General features: G+C 36.4%; 1 protein-coding gene across 1 annotated transcript in view; it reads left to right on the forward strand.

Annotated features, from left to right (window-relative positions):
* The window catches only part of LRRC72 (leucine rich repeat containing 72), a 54,375-nt gene that overhangs the window by 28,953 nt on the left and 10,518 nt on the right, over nt 1–14,904 (forward strand). Inside the window, exons 4-7 of the mRNA XM_004045126.3 lie at nt 1,080–1,161; nt 2,605–2,715; nt 10,054–10,143; nt 11,130–11,282. Of these exons, the coding sequence (XP_004045174.2) occupies nt 1,080–1,161; nt 2,605–2,715; nt 10,054–10,143; nt 11,130–11,282 (436 nt within the window). The remainder of the gene's footprint in view (nt 1–1,079; nt 1,162–2,604; nt 2,716–10,053; nt 10,144–11,129; nt 11,283–14,904) is intronic.

Consider the following 14,904-nt stretch of genomic DNA (forward strand, 5'->3'; position numbering starts at 1 on the left):
TGATAAGCTTTAGAAAACACAAAAAAAAGAATTTACAGTCAGGAACATATATTCTTGTATACACAAAGTACTAAATACTTGATCAGTAACTCGTTCATGAGAATCGTTCATGAGCATAGGAGTTGTCAGGAAAGGCTTTGTGAAAAAGGATGAACTCTGAATGATGAACAGCATTATACTGTGCCTTGCCCTCTAATTGCAGATGGTGACTGGTTGAGCTGTTAGCACTGCGCCTGATCTGGCAGAGCTGCCTCCTGTGTGTATTCAGATTACAGAGCCCATGGCTAAACTGAGATCTGTTTACTAGAAGGGCAGAGGACTAGAGAAGAGGAGATGGTTATACATGAGGCCATAAAGAAAGAGTCCAGGAAATCTGACTCAAAGTGCTGAAGCAGGTAGAAGTTTAGAGAAACAAAAAGTGGGTCAATAGGGCAAAAAGACAGTAAGTAGTAAGATACAAGGAGTTCAACCCTTGGTTTCAACAGATTTCTGCAAGTGAAAACGTACTGCGGCAGGCCACTCACGCACGGTTTAGTATGCCTTGCTGGCCTACAGCTAATCCTTAAAAATAATTTCGAGTGTACCAAGAAGAAAAGACATACAGGCAAAGGGAAGTCATGACTCCTACAGATGCAGAAATGGCCTCGGCATAATCTAAGGGAAGAGCCCTTGGCACATGATAATATTAGGTGGTGGATAAGTGGTGCCGGATCCAGTGAGACTATATGGAACCGGATCCAGTGAGACTGTATGGAGCAGAAGTAGAAGAAATACTGTCAGCGCAAAAGGGCTAGGCCAGGTTACAGAGGTTTGGAAAGCCTAGCAAGCAAGTTTGGTTGAGATGTGGTAAGAGAGGTTTAAGTTAGATAAAAATATTCTTTTCATCACATTCTCCTCAAAGACAATCCAAATGTAACTTACAGCCAGACCAAAAGGTCACAAATAAGAATAGCAAAGGTCAGCTTTTATTATCTTATTATAATTAAATATATATTATTTATGTATATCAGGTTATTTATATTGATGTAATATATACAGTTATTATAGAAAGTATATTGTTCTCTAACTCTCATTTTTAGCTCCATGGAATAACATTTCTAACTAGAAACTATTGTCTGACAGAACTATATCTAAACAACAATGCAATATTTGAGATAGAAGGTACGTCTTAAATTCTCTGTTGATTTAATAGATTTTCAATTAAGTAATAACTTTCAACTATGGTAATTGCTAATGACATACAAAAATCTGTTTTAACATTTCTGTTGAAAATATATTAAGAAATGTATTTTTAAAATGTTTTAATGTACATTTGATATTAAGAAATGTGCCATTAGATTACTTTTCTAATTTAATATTGCCATATATCTTATTCAAAATGTAAAATAATCTTAACAAGTATTTTAGACATAAACTAGGCATGTGGAAGCAAATTTTAACAATAGTTGGGAGCATTGATAAATACAAAAACTTTATAAATAGTCTTAAAATTTTTTATTGGCTATATGTTCTACCAGCCAAATTCCTGCTTTGACCCTGAATTAATTTTATATGCAAAACACTCTCAAAACTGATCATTTCAAGCCAGTTATAAAAGCATGTGGCATACCATGATCATGAAATACAAAGAAGCACAGTACAAAACACTTTTCTTCAATATCATATATCATAGAATCAAAATGTCATAAATTTTAAGGCCCATCATGATTTCATGCACCACTAAGAAAGAACATCTTGCCAATGAAGCTACGACATGGCTATCAAAAGGCACATCCCACTTTCATTTATGTTAAAAATGTGGGAAAATATACAATTTACAATCTATGAAAATGATTTGAATATTTGGCTTCCAGTTATGTACAGAAAATACTTAGCTATGCAATTTGGAGGAGATGAGTAATTTTTCCCTTGACTAGCATTGTAAATCTAAGCAGCATTGACAAGGAAAAAACCCAAAACCAAAACCAAACAAAAAGAAGAAAATAACCCCTCCAAAATCAATCAAACAAACTAAATCATTGCTACATTTTAAAAAGTAAAACAGGCCGGGCGCAGTGGCTCATGCCTGTAATCCCAGCACTTTGGGAGGCCTAGGCGGGCAGATCACCTGAGGTCGGGAATTCGAGACCAGCCTGGCCAACATGGTGAAACCCCCGTCTCTACTAAAAATACAAAAATGAGCTGGGCATGGTGGTGGACGCCTGTAATCTCAGCTACTTGGGAGGCTGAGGCAGGAGAATCCCTTGAACCCAGGAGGTGGAGGTTACAGTGACCCGAGATTGTGCCATTGCACTCCAGCCTGGGCAGCAAGAGTGAAACTCCACCTCAAAAAATAAAAATAAAAAAAAGGAAAACAATGACAGTGGAAAGAAATTTACTCTTTATTCCCACATCACAATTAATTATATGAATTATGCCTTATTGTATTCTTAATAATAATTTATAATATATTATTAATAGTTATTCCTTCTTTAACCAGCTATCATATGTTTTCATTTTTAGTTACCATGTTAATTAGCATTAAAAATGTTTACTTTTATTTGCAATAAAAAAATAAACTGAAAAAAATGTTTAAAATCTTGTAAAAATATTCTGTTTTTTTAGGCCTGCATTATTTGCCTTCATTGCATATACTCCTGCTACACCACAATGAGCTAACCAACATTGATGCAACAGTGAAGGAATTAAAGGGAATGCTAAATCTGAAGATCCTAAGTAACAATTTGCAATTTTATATGGCCATAAATTAAAATAGTATTAACATAAGACATTTTTCCATTTATCAAGTTTAAAATTAGAGAGGCAATGTTTATAACTAAGATATTTAGGCTGGGCACTGTGACTCACGCCTGTAATCTCAGTGCTTGGGCAGGCTGAGGTGGGCAGATCACTTGAGCCCGGGAGTTCAACACCAGCCTGAGAAACATGGCAAAACCCTGCCTCTACCAAAAATACAAAAATTAGCCAGGCGTGGTGGCGCATGCCTGTAATCCCAGCTACTTGAGAGGCTGAGGTGGGAGGATCACTTGAACCCAGGAGGCAGAGGTTGCAGTGGGCCAAGATTGCGCCACTGGACTCTATCCTGGGCAACAGAGCAAGACCCCGTCTCAGAAAAAAAAAAATTAGATATTCCTGAAAATAAGGCTAGATCTTACTGTCTTTTAAGATATGCTTTTGAAAAAACAACAAATAGAAAAATTTTTGTTTGTGAAATGCTATCTATCACATGGCTAATGAAAATGACAAAAGTAGCAAGAGGATTTACATGTTTAAATTTGTTTTTGGTTTTATCTCAAAAGTAAGTTTTAACACATATGATTCCATTTATGTAAGTGTCCAAGTAGGCACATCTATAGGGACAGCAACACCGAGAGGTAACTGTTTTTAAATAGATGAGTGTTGCCAACGGCCAAGGAATTGGGAGTTGTGACAGCTAGAGAGTAAAGGGTGTGGGGTTATTTTGGGGGTGATAAAACATACTAAAATTGACTGTGGTGATAAGTTGCATAACTTTGTGAATATACCACAAACACACAAATCATATGTTTAAGCTGGGTGAACAGTGTGATACATGAAGTATATTAATAAAGCTGATACCAAAAAAAAAAAAAAAAAACCTAAAAGACTTTTTAAGCTTTCAACTGGAGGCCCAGCAAACTTTATTCATATATATTGAATCACACCCAGTAAGGAACTAACCTATTGGAAAGAAGTGTGAGATGAGTCAAAAATAAATAAATAATACACCACTCCTACTCTCAATAAACTTATGGTCTTGAAGGGTAAATAAACATGTATACAACCACAATACAAGATAAAGGATTCTGGGTGTACTAAGGTAAAAGACCTGCAGATAAATGAGTAGGTTTTCAGACTTTAGAGTTTAGAGACCTCTTTATAATAATGTAATGCAATAGATACATTTTTTAATTCCTTTTCTATTCATTTCTCAGAATTGCCTGAGACAGTGTTTTGAACAGTTGTAAACTAGTATTGATGGTGAAGGTTCTAATCAGATAAATGTACAGAGAGTTACTAAGGTTTCCATATATTTTTAGTGTTATCAGTTATATCTACTGTACTGAGGGAAAATGATTCATTTGTTATAGTTAGATTCTTTAAACCCAAGTATTAAAATCACAAAATTACACCAAGTTCATGGCAATTTTATGCTTATTTTGGAGACGTGAGAAGGCTGCCTGCTGTCAGGAGTTTTTTTACAGCTTTTAGATCTTCTGTGAAAGAATTGGCCTGCATATTTGAGTCACCTGGCCCCTGTCTGCTGGAAAAATGCTGCTATAATTAAAAGACTAGTTATGCTAGACCTAGAACACTTACCTTTGTTTTTCTATAAAATGGGCTGATAGCTACCTCTCAGGGTTGCTTCAAACATTAAGATAACTCTGTTTTGTTTTTTTTTTTAAGAAAACGTTTCTCACCATTAATGTAATTTTGAAGCAACAACAAAAATTGAAATTCTAAAAAAAGAAAAAAATTGTTTTATTGTGGATTATGTAAATCAGATAATGAAATAAATTGCATCCAGTCTCAAAATTCTGCTAATAGACTCAATAAAACAACGATATTTTAAATAATAATCATATAGTAATATGTTTGAATGTCTTTCCTGTTAAAAAAATGATTATAGTCGCATTTAAATCTTTACAGCATCCTATGATGTGATTAGAATTATTCCCTTTAATCATGGAAATGAAAAGCTCAGAGATTTAACCAAACTCCTAAGGAGTGTTGAAACATAAACTCATGCCTTGTTTTACTTATCATTTATTTATTCATTCATTCAATAAATATTTATAATTTATTCATTCATTCATTTAATAAATGTTTATCACACATTCACTACATGACACTATTCTAGATAATAGGACTCAAATTTGAACAAGAAAGACCCAGTCTATACCTATATAGGGCTTACAAATTAGTAACACTCAGCCTAAATATTTCTTAGAGTCGAAGGGGTCTGATGCAAAATGATTTAATTTGCTACTTTAAAAACTCTATAATTTAGGGAAACTTGTTATAAAACAACATTTGGAGAGTGGTAAACAAGCTTACTCCCACAGTAATAAACAGAGTTATGCCCATAGTAATAAATAAGGTTATACCCTAAACAAAGGTGCCCAGCCCAGGACTGAATGGATCCCGAAATCCAGCCCATGCCCTACTTGTCAAGGGTGTATGTGAGCGTAGAATTGTGCCAGGCATGAGGAGTGGGAGTTTTCTAGTTTTTAAATACCAGCCTGGTAGTATAATGTCCATATCATTACCAGTCACAATAGTTTACGACCGCTACTTAAAATCACAGTGACGTATTTCAAGTTACATAACTATAATTTTCCAGTTGAGAATCTTGTTGTGGGGTCATTTGTTTGAAATGGAGAAAACGCTATGGCCAATTACAAAAAGCAAAAAACATTTTCTAAAAATTCACATTTTGAACTCATGTTCCATTTTGGTTAAAGATATTGTATGAAAAATAGTTTGTATTTATGAGACAACTAACGTTATTTGTGCAGTCATGTCCTCAGATTAAGTTTCTATGAGCCTCATTTGCAATCACAGATTAGCTTTAGCTGATAAACTAAAATGAGAACTCTATGTATTTTCAAATGTGGTCATTTTTGTCTTTTTAAGTTGTAAATCCATATAAAATTATAAAGTGTTGTTATTATTCCACTTAAATTACAAGTTCTTCAGAGGGTGAGAAAATAGCCTGAAGGGCAAAACACTAATCCATTCTCAGCATCGCACCTTCCATTGGCATTTATGAGGAGAATTGCCAAGGACTGCCTGGGAGACGCATGGCTGAGAGCTTCAGGGAGGCCTAAACCAGCTGCAGAGTGTGAGGTCCTGGGAACTGGAATTCCTGTCTTCAGGCAGAGTCAGGGGGCCCCACCTCTTCTCTCTAGGCAGTCTACCTTTCCACACCCTCTCTTTCTAGCTCAGTTTTCCTCTTCCCTTCCCTCCTCCAAACTCTTTCTAAATCAGAATCCACATGTGTCAAAGACCCACTTTGTGGCTGATGGCTTTCATTAACTCCTGCCCCCTTTCCAGTACTAAGGGAAGAAAACCACCACCACCAAAAGCCGCAGCAACAAAATGCTTAATCCACTCTCCTGTTCTAAACCTTCAGTTTTCTCGTTTCTTTCTGATTTTCTGTTTTATTAAACTCCACTGCTGGAAAGTATGCTTAAGACTCCTGCATGCCATAATTGTTAAGACCTGCTTCCTACCGGAGCTTCCAGGAATCAGCATCGGGAACAGGGAGTTCCTCCTTTCGAGAGAGGGTCTCCATGTTTCCACAGGTATTACCTTTAAACACTGCCTGCCGTTGTCTTCAGCAGTGGCCCCAATCCACTGCCCATGGCAAAAAGCCAGGGGAGCAGAGGGATTCTGGGATACGGGGAGGGACTAGGATCTCCAGGGTCCCTTCCTTTGAGCCTCTTTTCCCATAATGCCCTTCCAGGTGGGACCACCCCTCCCAAAAGACAAAACAATTCACCAAAGAAAAAGAACCAACAGTGTTTTTCACCACTGTTTGTCCTGAAAAAGAGGATATTCTGATCCCTCCTCTCTCGATCCTCTGCTTTATCGTAGTTTGCCTTTTACAATCAGGGGTGATTTCCATATTCAGTAAAAAGCACATGGTGTGTGGTGGCCACCAGATTTTTAGTTAAAACAAGATGGTGATTAACAATGGAGATGCTGACCTTACTAAGTAACCTTGACCCGGAGCCTCACAATCCTCGTATCTGATTATTGACAGCTGAACTTCCTTCCACAGGCCGTTCTCTATAGGCTTTTAACTTCTCCATGTCATTTTCTTTTTCCAATATATTAAAATTGGGATGTTGGTCTCTTATTAATTACATCAACTTTCTTCGAAGGCAGCCTTAAAAACATTGGGGTTCATTTAAATAATGATTTTAAATTCTGCTTTAAAAGTTTACAAAAAAAATAACTGGAGCCAATTATTTAGATGTCTTTTTTTTCCTCTTCTGTCTCGATAATAAGTAGCTTCATACACGTGACTCCTATAAGCCAAGCTTGTGCGGTAAGGTAGTAGAGACATTTTGATATATCATTGGGTAAATGTAAATTGCTTAGACTCAGAATCCCAAATTAAGATAAGCAAGACAGTGCTGGCGCCACTGAGGTATACTCTGTAAGTAGCCTAGAGGGAAGGTGGATTAAATAGTATTAACCTATTGAAAGTGAAAGTGTAAGCAATTTCTCTTCATGGTTTCTAAAAGAATGTGCCCATACATCATAGAAGGCTTTCAGAACATTCAGAAACAGGAAACCGATTTCACATCTTAGACATTTAATTTATGTTGATTTTAGTAGCATCAATCCAAAACTCATAAATCCAAAATGTTAAATGTTTAATAGTATAGAAGGAAAAATAGAGTTAAAAATATGATTGCTTCTTCTAAAATTTAAGAGCTAGGAAACAGTGAATAATAATGATGAAATGCCTGTCAAGTTATTTAATTCAATTTTTAAAGTTAATTTAAGCAGAGGCTGGGCTAACAGTTCAGTTTTCTGATTTCGTGTCATTCAGTTTTTACTTTAGGATGAGATGAATGGTCAACCACAAGTCCATAGAGTTTTAAGTATCAATATGTTGTTAATAAGTAATGTAACAGTAGTAAATCCAAGTTTGGTGTTTTATTTAGCTGAAGCTAGTTTTTAAATTTCCATATAGAAGTTACTTAACCAAGGATTAGCAGAAAAAGCCAAGAAATGAAATGAAGTGGATAGTAATGTCCTCAGAGGGGAAAGAGAGGACGAACGGTACACCTAGAGAAAACGTCATTGAAAGATGTTGGTACACTTTCCATTAACGTCATATGTAACGGCAGACTCTACTTCCAGATGCTATAATGTATAACAGGGTTATGAGGTGTCAGATGTGATTCCCCAAGACAGTAACCACAAAGCAGACTTCTGTACTAAAGCATCTGTGACTTTTTCTTCCTTCTGAGTTCTCATTAGAAACAATTGTGTTTTGCTTTTATATCCTTGAAGAGGGTCCTTTTCTTTACTTTCTCTGGCTCGAACTACAATTCATGATCCCTAGGGCTCTTTTAAAATCTGTCCTTATTAGTGGTTTAATATACATCTGTTCTATTCCCTGTCCTGCAGTTATAATTATTTGTTACCACTTTAAAATCCTTCTCTTTCAAGAATAAAATTCAGACCATTTTCTGTCATTCAAGGAATCTTGAAAAAAAAAAGTTTTATTTTTCTTCTCATTTTCTCCATTACATACATATTTCCTTTCTTTTAAATTTCTTTGTGGCTCCTGGCTCTACATTTTCCTGTATGCCTTTCCTCACTCCTGTAACTTTTGTTTATTATGTACCAGGTGTCTTCCATTGCCTGCTTTATGTCCCTCTAAAGCTCGCGTTTTCCACAGGGAATAGCTATATATAACGCTTTTATTAGCCAGAAAAAGTTGTGTTTATACAACAAATATCAGAATGCTTTATTACTACAGAGAAAACATCCAGATGATTGATTTTTTTTTTAGTTTTTATCTAGCTTGTTATCTTTTAAGCATGCACCTACCCCAATCTTCTTTATGTTACAAACTGCTCTTTAGAAATATTAATCAGTTTTTTCCGAGTTTCTAATGCTTACTATTTTCATGCCTTTATCAAACCTGTATTTTATGAATAGTCTACAAAAGTACTCTTAAATTTCACATGTACGTTAAGTGAGCTTCATTTTGTTGAGTGAAGTAGTTGTGCGGTAGCTGGAGCTCTTTCTCCTACTGCCATCTAGTGGTTCTCCTTATTAGGTGTATTTTCAGAAGAATTTCCTAGAAATTGCATGTAGGTAGGTGGAATCCGAATAACTAAAGATAACTGGCCAGGTGCGGTGGCTTATGCCTGTATTTTGGGAGGCCAAGGTGGGCGGATCACGAGGTCAGCAGTTCGAGACCAGCCTTGCCAACATGGCGAAACTCCGTCTCTACTAAAAATACAAAAATTAGCCAAGCGTGGTGGCAGGCGCCTGTAATCCCAGCTACTCAGGAGGCTGAAGCAGGAGAATTGCTCGAACCCGGGAGGCAGAGGTTGCAGTGAGCAAGATCATGCCATTGCACTCCAGCCTGGCAACAAGAACAAGACTCTGTCAAAAAAAAAAAAAAAAAAATGCCCGACTGAAAATCATTAAAGTTTTATTTCACATTGTATTGAAAAAATATGTTTATTATCATCTAGGATGAATAGGGAAAACATCTTTTTTAAAAAATAAAGCCCTCACAACTTCTAGTTGAGGATGTTTAAAAACATACCTATGTGCTGATTCCCAAGAGATATGATGTCAAAAGTGCCAGGGCTGCTTCTGCATCCACATGCCCCCTTCTTCCAACCACTGCATTAGGAAGTGCCGTTTATCACACATCCTAGCACCTGCACACCAGGATCTCAGAACTGCACGTGCCTGGCCAGAGGTAGACAAGATGCAAGAGCCACTTCTGCTCAGCTCTGGTCCTGCTGAGATCTGAAGCTACTATTGACACATTCTGAACTATGAGCAATGGTGTGGAGGAAGTAAGTTCTATTAGAGCCGGGTGTTGTGTCTCTGCCTATCTTCACACATGCACCCTTGTGAACTTGGAGAATGAAAGAAGAGTACCAAGTGATATTTTAATAAAAAGTAGCCTCAAGACTCCAATAGAGCTGATATCTAGTTCTTCATTTACTAACTTATTTATGGACATGTTAAAAATTTCCCTCATTTGTTGCAGACTTGAGTCAATGATTTGATCATAGCCCTCAGCACAGTTCCTAGTGGATAGTAAGCACTTGGTAAATATTTGTTGAATGAATGAATTTAACAGATAGAAAAATTAACTGGTGCTCTAAGTAAAGGTTTAATGGGTCTATTGCTTGATATGAAGAAGAGCTTTACAAGTTCTTATGTTTTATACGAATCTCTTAATTTTTTTTGTATTTTATAAGTGATAAGTGAAACTGATTTTGAAATCTGACATTTTTATTTTGGATTCTTCATTTGCAGGTCTATACCAAAATCCTTTGTGCCAATATAACCTGTATCGTTTATATATCATCTACCACCTTCCAGGAGTGGAGCTGCTTGACCGAAATCGTAAGGACCCTTCCTTCTTGCAAAGAAATATTTGAGAAGTAGTCTTATAGCTCAGCGGTTTAAAAACGAAGACTACCTTTGAAAATATGTCTTTGTAAAAAATATGTCTTTGAATAATTGTCTTTGTAAATGGAAGTTTTTCAATTATTTATTTTTGAAACACTTGCTCTCTAAAATTTGCCCTAATTTAGAAATTCATGTCTCTTTACTACTTTATTAGAAAGGCCTCTAACTGAGCTGAGGAAAGTATTCCTTCTGGTCCTGGTTTTGACATTAACAGGTTGGATGCCAAATCGTTTACTTCCCGGCACCTTAGTTTCTTATCTCAAAAGTGAGGGAATTGGAATAAATCTCATAAGGCGAATTTAAGTTCTAAAAGTCGTGATTTTAAAATTCTGTAAATATATATATATTGAAACATACAATGAATGATGACTTCTTTATGAATACATCTTCAAGATACCATGTCAGATTTCTATAAGCCACATGCACACACACACACAATCAACCTCAGCATATTACACTTAATTTTTTGAGGCCTATTTTGCCCCCAAATGCTATATTATCTATCTACTTACCTTTCTGTCTCTGCAGGTTTGAACATACTTAATAGTTTATTACTGAGTAATCACTTTCTATAGGATACATTGGAAACTTATGGTTATACCTCTCCTTTCTAATAGCCTTGAGGAAATGAAAGGATGTTTCATGCTAAAATTTTAATCATCCTTGGTGATGTGTTAAAGGGTGTTTGGGATGCATTAGATTGAAGGATTAAGCTCTGTCTTGTGACATGTGGGGTGTATATTGAGTGCTTGTAAGATTATGGAAATAAGTGTGATAGTCCCTTTACAAAACAGTTTTGACAGGATGTTCTCATATATCATAGTTTAGATAAATACATTCTTGAAAGTGTTCAGTTCTATTTTGAATCACTCCGCCTATTTATAATGTTATGCAATAACATTACTTTTTGCATTTATCAGAAGTTACAGAAAAAGAAAGAAGATCAATGATTACCATTTTTAACCATAAAAAGGCTCATATCGTTCAATCAATAGCACTCGGAGGAAAAGTGGATGCTTCACGGGATCCTAAATCACCATTTAAGCAAAAACCAGCCCAGAGAGTACCTTCAGGTATTTTGTAAAAAAAAAAAAAAAAAACAAATTTAATGAAATTAAAACTCCTCAAACTTTTGGGTAATTTGATTGTAATAATAACAACTACCATTTACAATAAACTTAAGTATCTATATAATGGAATAATTTCTAATATATTTGCTAACTTTATAACACTTTTAGTCCAGTTAAAGTAGGTATGCAGTTTTCATCCTCACTCGTGCATGTGAAATTAAATGAGGTGCTGTGATGATAATGAGATAATACATTGAAGCCTCTATCCCAGTACCTAACACAGTATAAAGGGCTCAGTAAATAAGCCATTGTTATTTTTATTACCACTAACATGGATGATTTTACCAATTAAGTCTATATAATTTTTGATAATATAGAAAAAACATGAAGAAGAAATAAAGATCATCTGCAATTCTGCCATCCAGAAATAAGCACTGGTAATATTTTGATTATACTCACATACAGGGTCATTATATGCAAGTATAACTTGAATATTTTCAGGATGTTTCATTTGTAGGAATTTAATTTCATATTTGTAACAGAAATGCAAAAAAAAAATAGGGGTTTAGTTTTCTCAGAGAGCAAAGAATAGAAAGATAGGGTATCTAGGGTTAGCATAAAGTTCTACAATGTTCTCAGTGTTCAAGGATATATCTGTCTTTTGTTCTGCTACTCTTAGTGTGCTTTATGATTACAAGGTGGCTGGTATACCCCCAAGCCTCACATCTCCATTCCAGGAAGGAAGAGAGGGTGGATAAGAAAAGGTGCAAAGGTAAAATCCTTTTCTTTATGACACTTCGCCGAAGAGACAACATACATTTTTAAAAAACCAAACCAATTATCTAGAAATAAAGGGGAAATTGAATTAAAAAAATAGTTTAGAAGAAATTACCCAGAATGCTACATGGAGAAAGAAAGCAATAGAAGATATGAATTAGATATTGAGAAAAGGAGAGACATTAGAAAGAGAAGGTCCAATATAACTTCAGTAATAGTTCCTGAAAAACATATTATAGATAGAAATTGAGCAGAAGGTAATGTTTAAAGTAATAATGGCTGGAAATTTTCCCAAACTGATAAATAACTTCTTAGATTGACCAGACAATTACCAGAATTGGCAAAGAATTCTTAGATGCACCAGACAAAATGAATCCAAACACAAAAAAGACACATAACAACAACAACAACAACAACAACAAAAGTCTTCGCCAAAGGCAAAACCATCTTAAAGCAGTCGGAGAGAAAACCCAGATGACCTACAAAAGAATAACACAGAGATTCACAACAGACTCTCCAACTACAATCGTGGAAGTCAAAAAACAGTGATCGAAAGTTTTTAAAATGCTGAGGACAAGTAATGGCCAACCAAGAATTTTATAACCAACTCAATTATTATTCAAGAATGAGCAAAAGGTAAAGGAAAAGAAAAAGAAGAATGAGAACAAAATTAAGACTTCCCTGAACTTTTTATTGTGAAAATTTTCTAACAGAAAAAGTTAAAGAATATTAAAATAAATATTGGTATATGCCCACATATATTCAACAAGTGTTCATATTCTGCTATATTTACCGCCCTCCATATCTGACGCTTTGCCTCTTTGTTTAAGGACAGGTGGCCAGGCGCAGTGGTTCATACCTGTAATCCCAGCACTTTGGGAGGCCGAGGCGGGCAGATCACCTGAGGTCGGGAGTTTAAGACCAGCCTGACCAACATGAAGAAACCCCATCTCTACTAAAAACAAAAATTAGCCAGGCATGGTGGCGCATGCCTGTAATTCCAGCTACTCAGGAAGCTGAGGCAGGAGAATCACTTGAACCTGGGAGGCGGAGGTTGCAGTGAGCCGAGACCGGGCCATTGCACTCTAGCCTGGGCAACAAGAGCGAAACTCCATCTTAAAAAACAAAAAAACAAACAAGGACAGGTCTCCTCAGAAGACCTGTCCTTCCTAAATGAATGACTTACACTGCATTTGGCATTTCCAACTACAGTGTAAATTGGAAAATCAATGTTTTGCCAAAGGATTAAAATGTTTCAGCAGCAGACATCATTACATTTCACTCCTGTCAACCTAAAAAAAGACATCAGAGAAAAATATCCCTTAAGATAATGAATTTATGTGGGAGTAAGCAAAAAGAATTATAACCCGGGATGCACAGCTATGGCAAGCCACAGGTGCAAGAGAGGAAGGAAAGGGAAGGAAGCTTTTTATTTGGGAAAAAGTGGCCAGGCGTAGTGGCTCAAGCCTGTAATCCCAGCACTTTGGGAGGCCGAGGCAGGCAGATCATTTGAGGTCAGGAGTTTGAGACTAGCCTGGACAACATGGCAAAACCCAGTCTCTACTAAAAATGCAAAAATTATCTGGGTGCAGTTATGGCACCTGTAATTCCAGCTACTTGGGAGGCTGAGGCAGGAGAATCGCTTGCACCTGGGAGGTGGAGGTTGCAGCGAGCCGAGATCACACCATTGCACTCCAGCCTGGGCAACAGAGGGAGATTCCATCTCAAAAAAGAAAAGAAAAAAAAAAAAAGAATTCACATAAGCCTCTTGGAAGCACAGTTCATTGATTCCAGAGGCCCAAAGCTACGAGTTCATTGGTGGAGATTCTGTTACTAGGTAAATGTTCTTTTGAGAGGATCTTATCTGAATTGTTGAGTCCTAAAGAATGTATAGTGATAAACCTGGTCATAGAAATGTGTGCATACATGAGAAATGTAGGTCATGACAAACACGAGTTGTGTGCAGGACACAAAATAATGTATTGTGGGGGTTATTTTGGAATGCCCTTGAGACAGGTCTTATCAGACATGCAAGCGTGATCTCTCCTCCTTACTGCCTTCTGGCTCCAATTTGTTTGATTCTGACAAGAGTGATTTCATCCTGGTATCTGCAACTTTCACACTTTTAAATAATTTAGACTGAAAGTTTAAAAATAAGGACATTTTCCTGTTAACCATAATGCCACTCTCACACCTTAGAAAAAAACTGGTTTGTTTATATTATTTAAAATATAACTCGCCAGGCGTGGTGGCTCATACCTGTAATCCCAGCACTTTGGGAGGGCTAGGTGGGCGGATCACCTGAGGTCAGGAGTTTGAGACCACCCTGGCCAACATGACAAAACCCCATCTCTACCAAAATAGACAATAATTAGCTGGGTTTGGTGGTGAGCACCTGTAATCTCAGCTACTCAGGAGGCTGAGGTATGAGAATCGCTTGAACCCAGGAGGTGGAGGTTGCAGTGAGCTGAGATCACACCACTGCACTCCAACAGAACGAGACCCTCTCTCAAAACAAACAAACAAACAAACAAAAAACCCATATTCACATTTTCTCAATTGTTCCAAGAAGGTTTCTACAGTGCTTTTTCAAACCAGAATCTAGTCAAGATTCACAATTAGATTTATTATGCTCTTCAGTGTCTTTTAATTTAGAATAGATTACCTGGTTTTTGTTTCTGTTTTTTTTTTTTTTTCCCATGACTTTTTAAAGAGACCAGGCCAGTTATACTGTAGAATGCCTCAATTTTAAATTACTTCCTTAAGGTGTCATTCGATTTGTTCCTTTATTCCTAGTATTTCCCATAGAATGAAAGTAGCATCCATAGGACATGTTGTAGGTGCAGAG

Source organism: Gorilla gorilla, chromosome 6, assembly GCF_029281585.2.
Source record: "Gorilla gorilla gorilla isolate KB3781 chromosome 6, NHGRI_mGorGor1-v2.1_pri, whole genome shotgun sequence".
Classification (NCBI taxonomy): domain Eukaryota; kingdom Metazoa; phylum Chordata; class Mammalia; order Primates; family Hominidae; genus Gorilla; species Gorilla gorilla.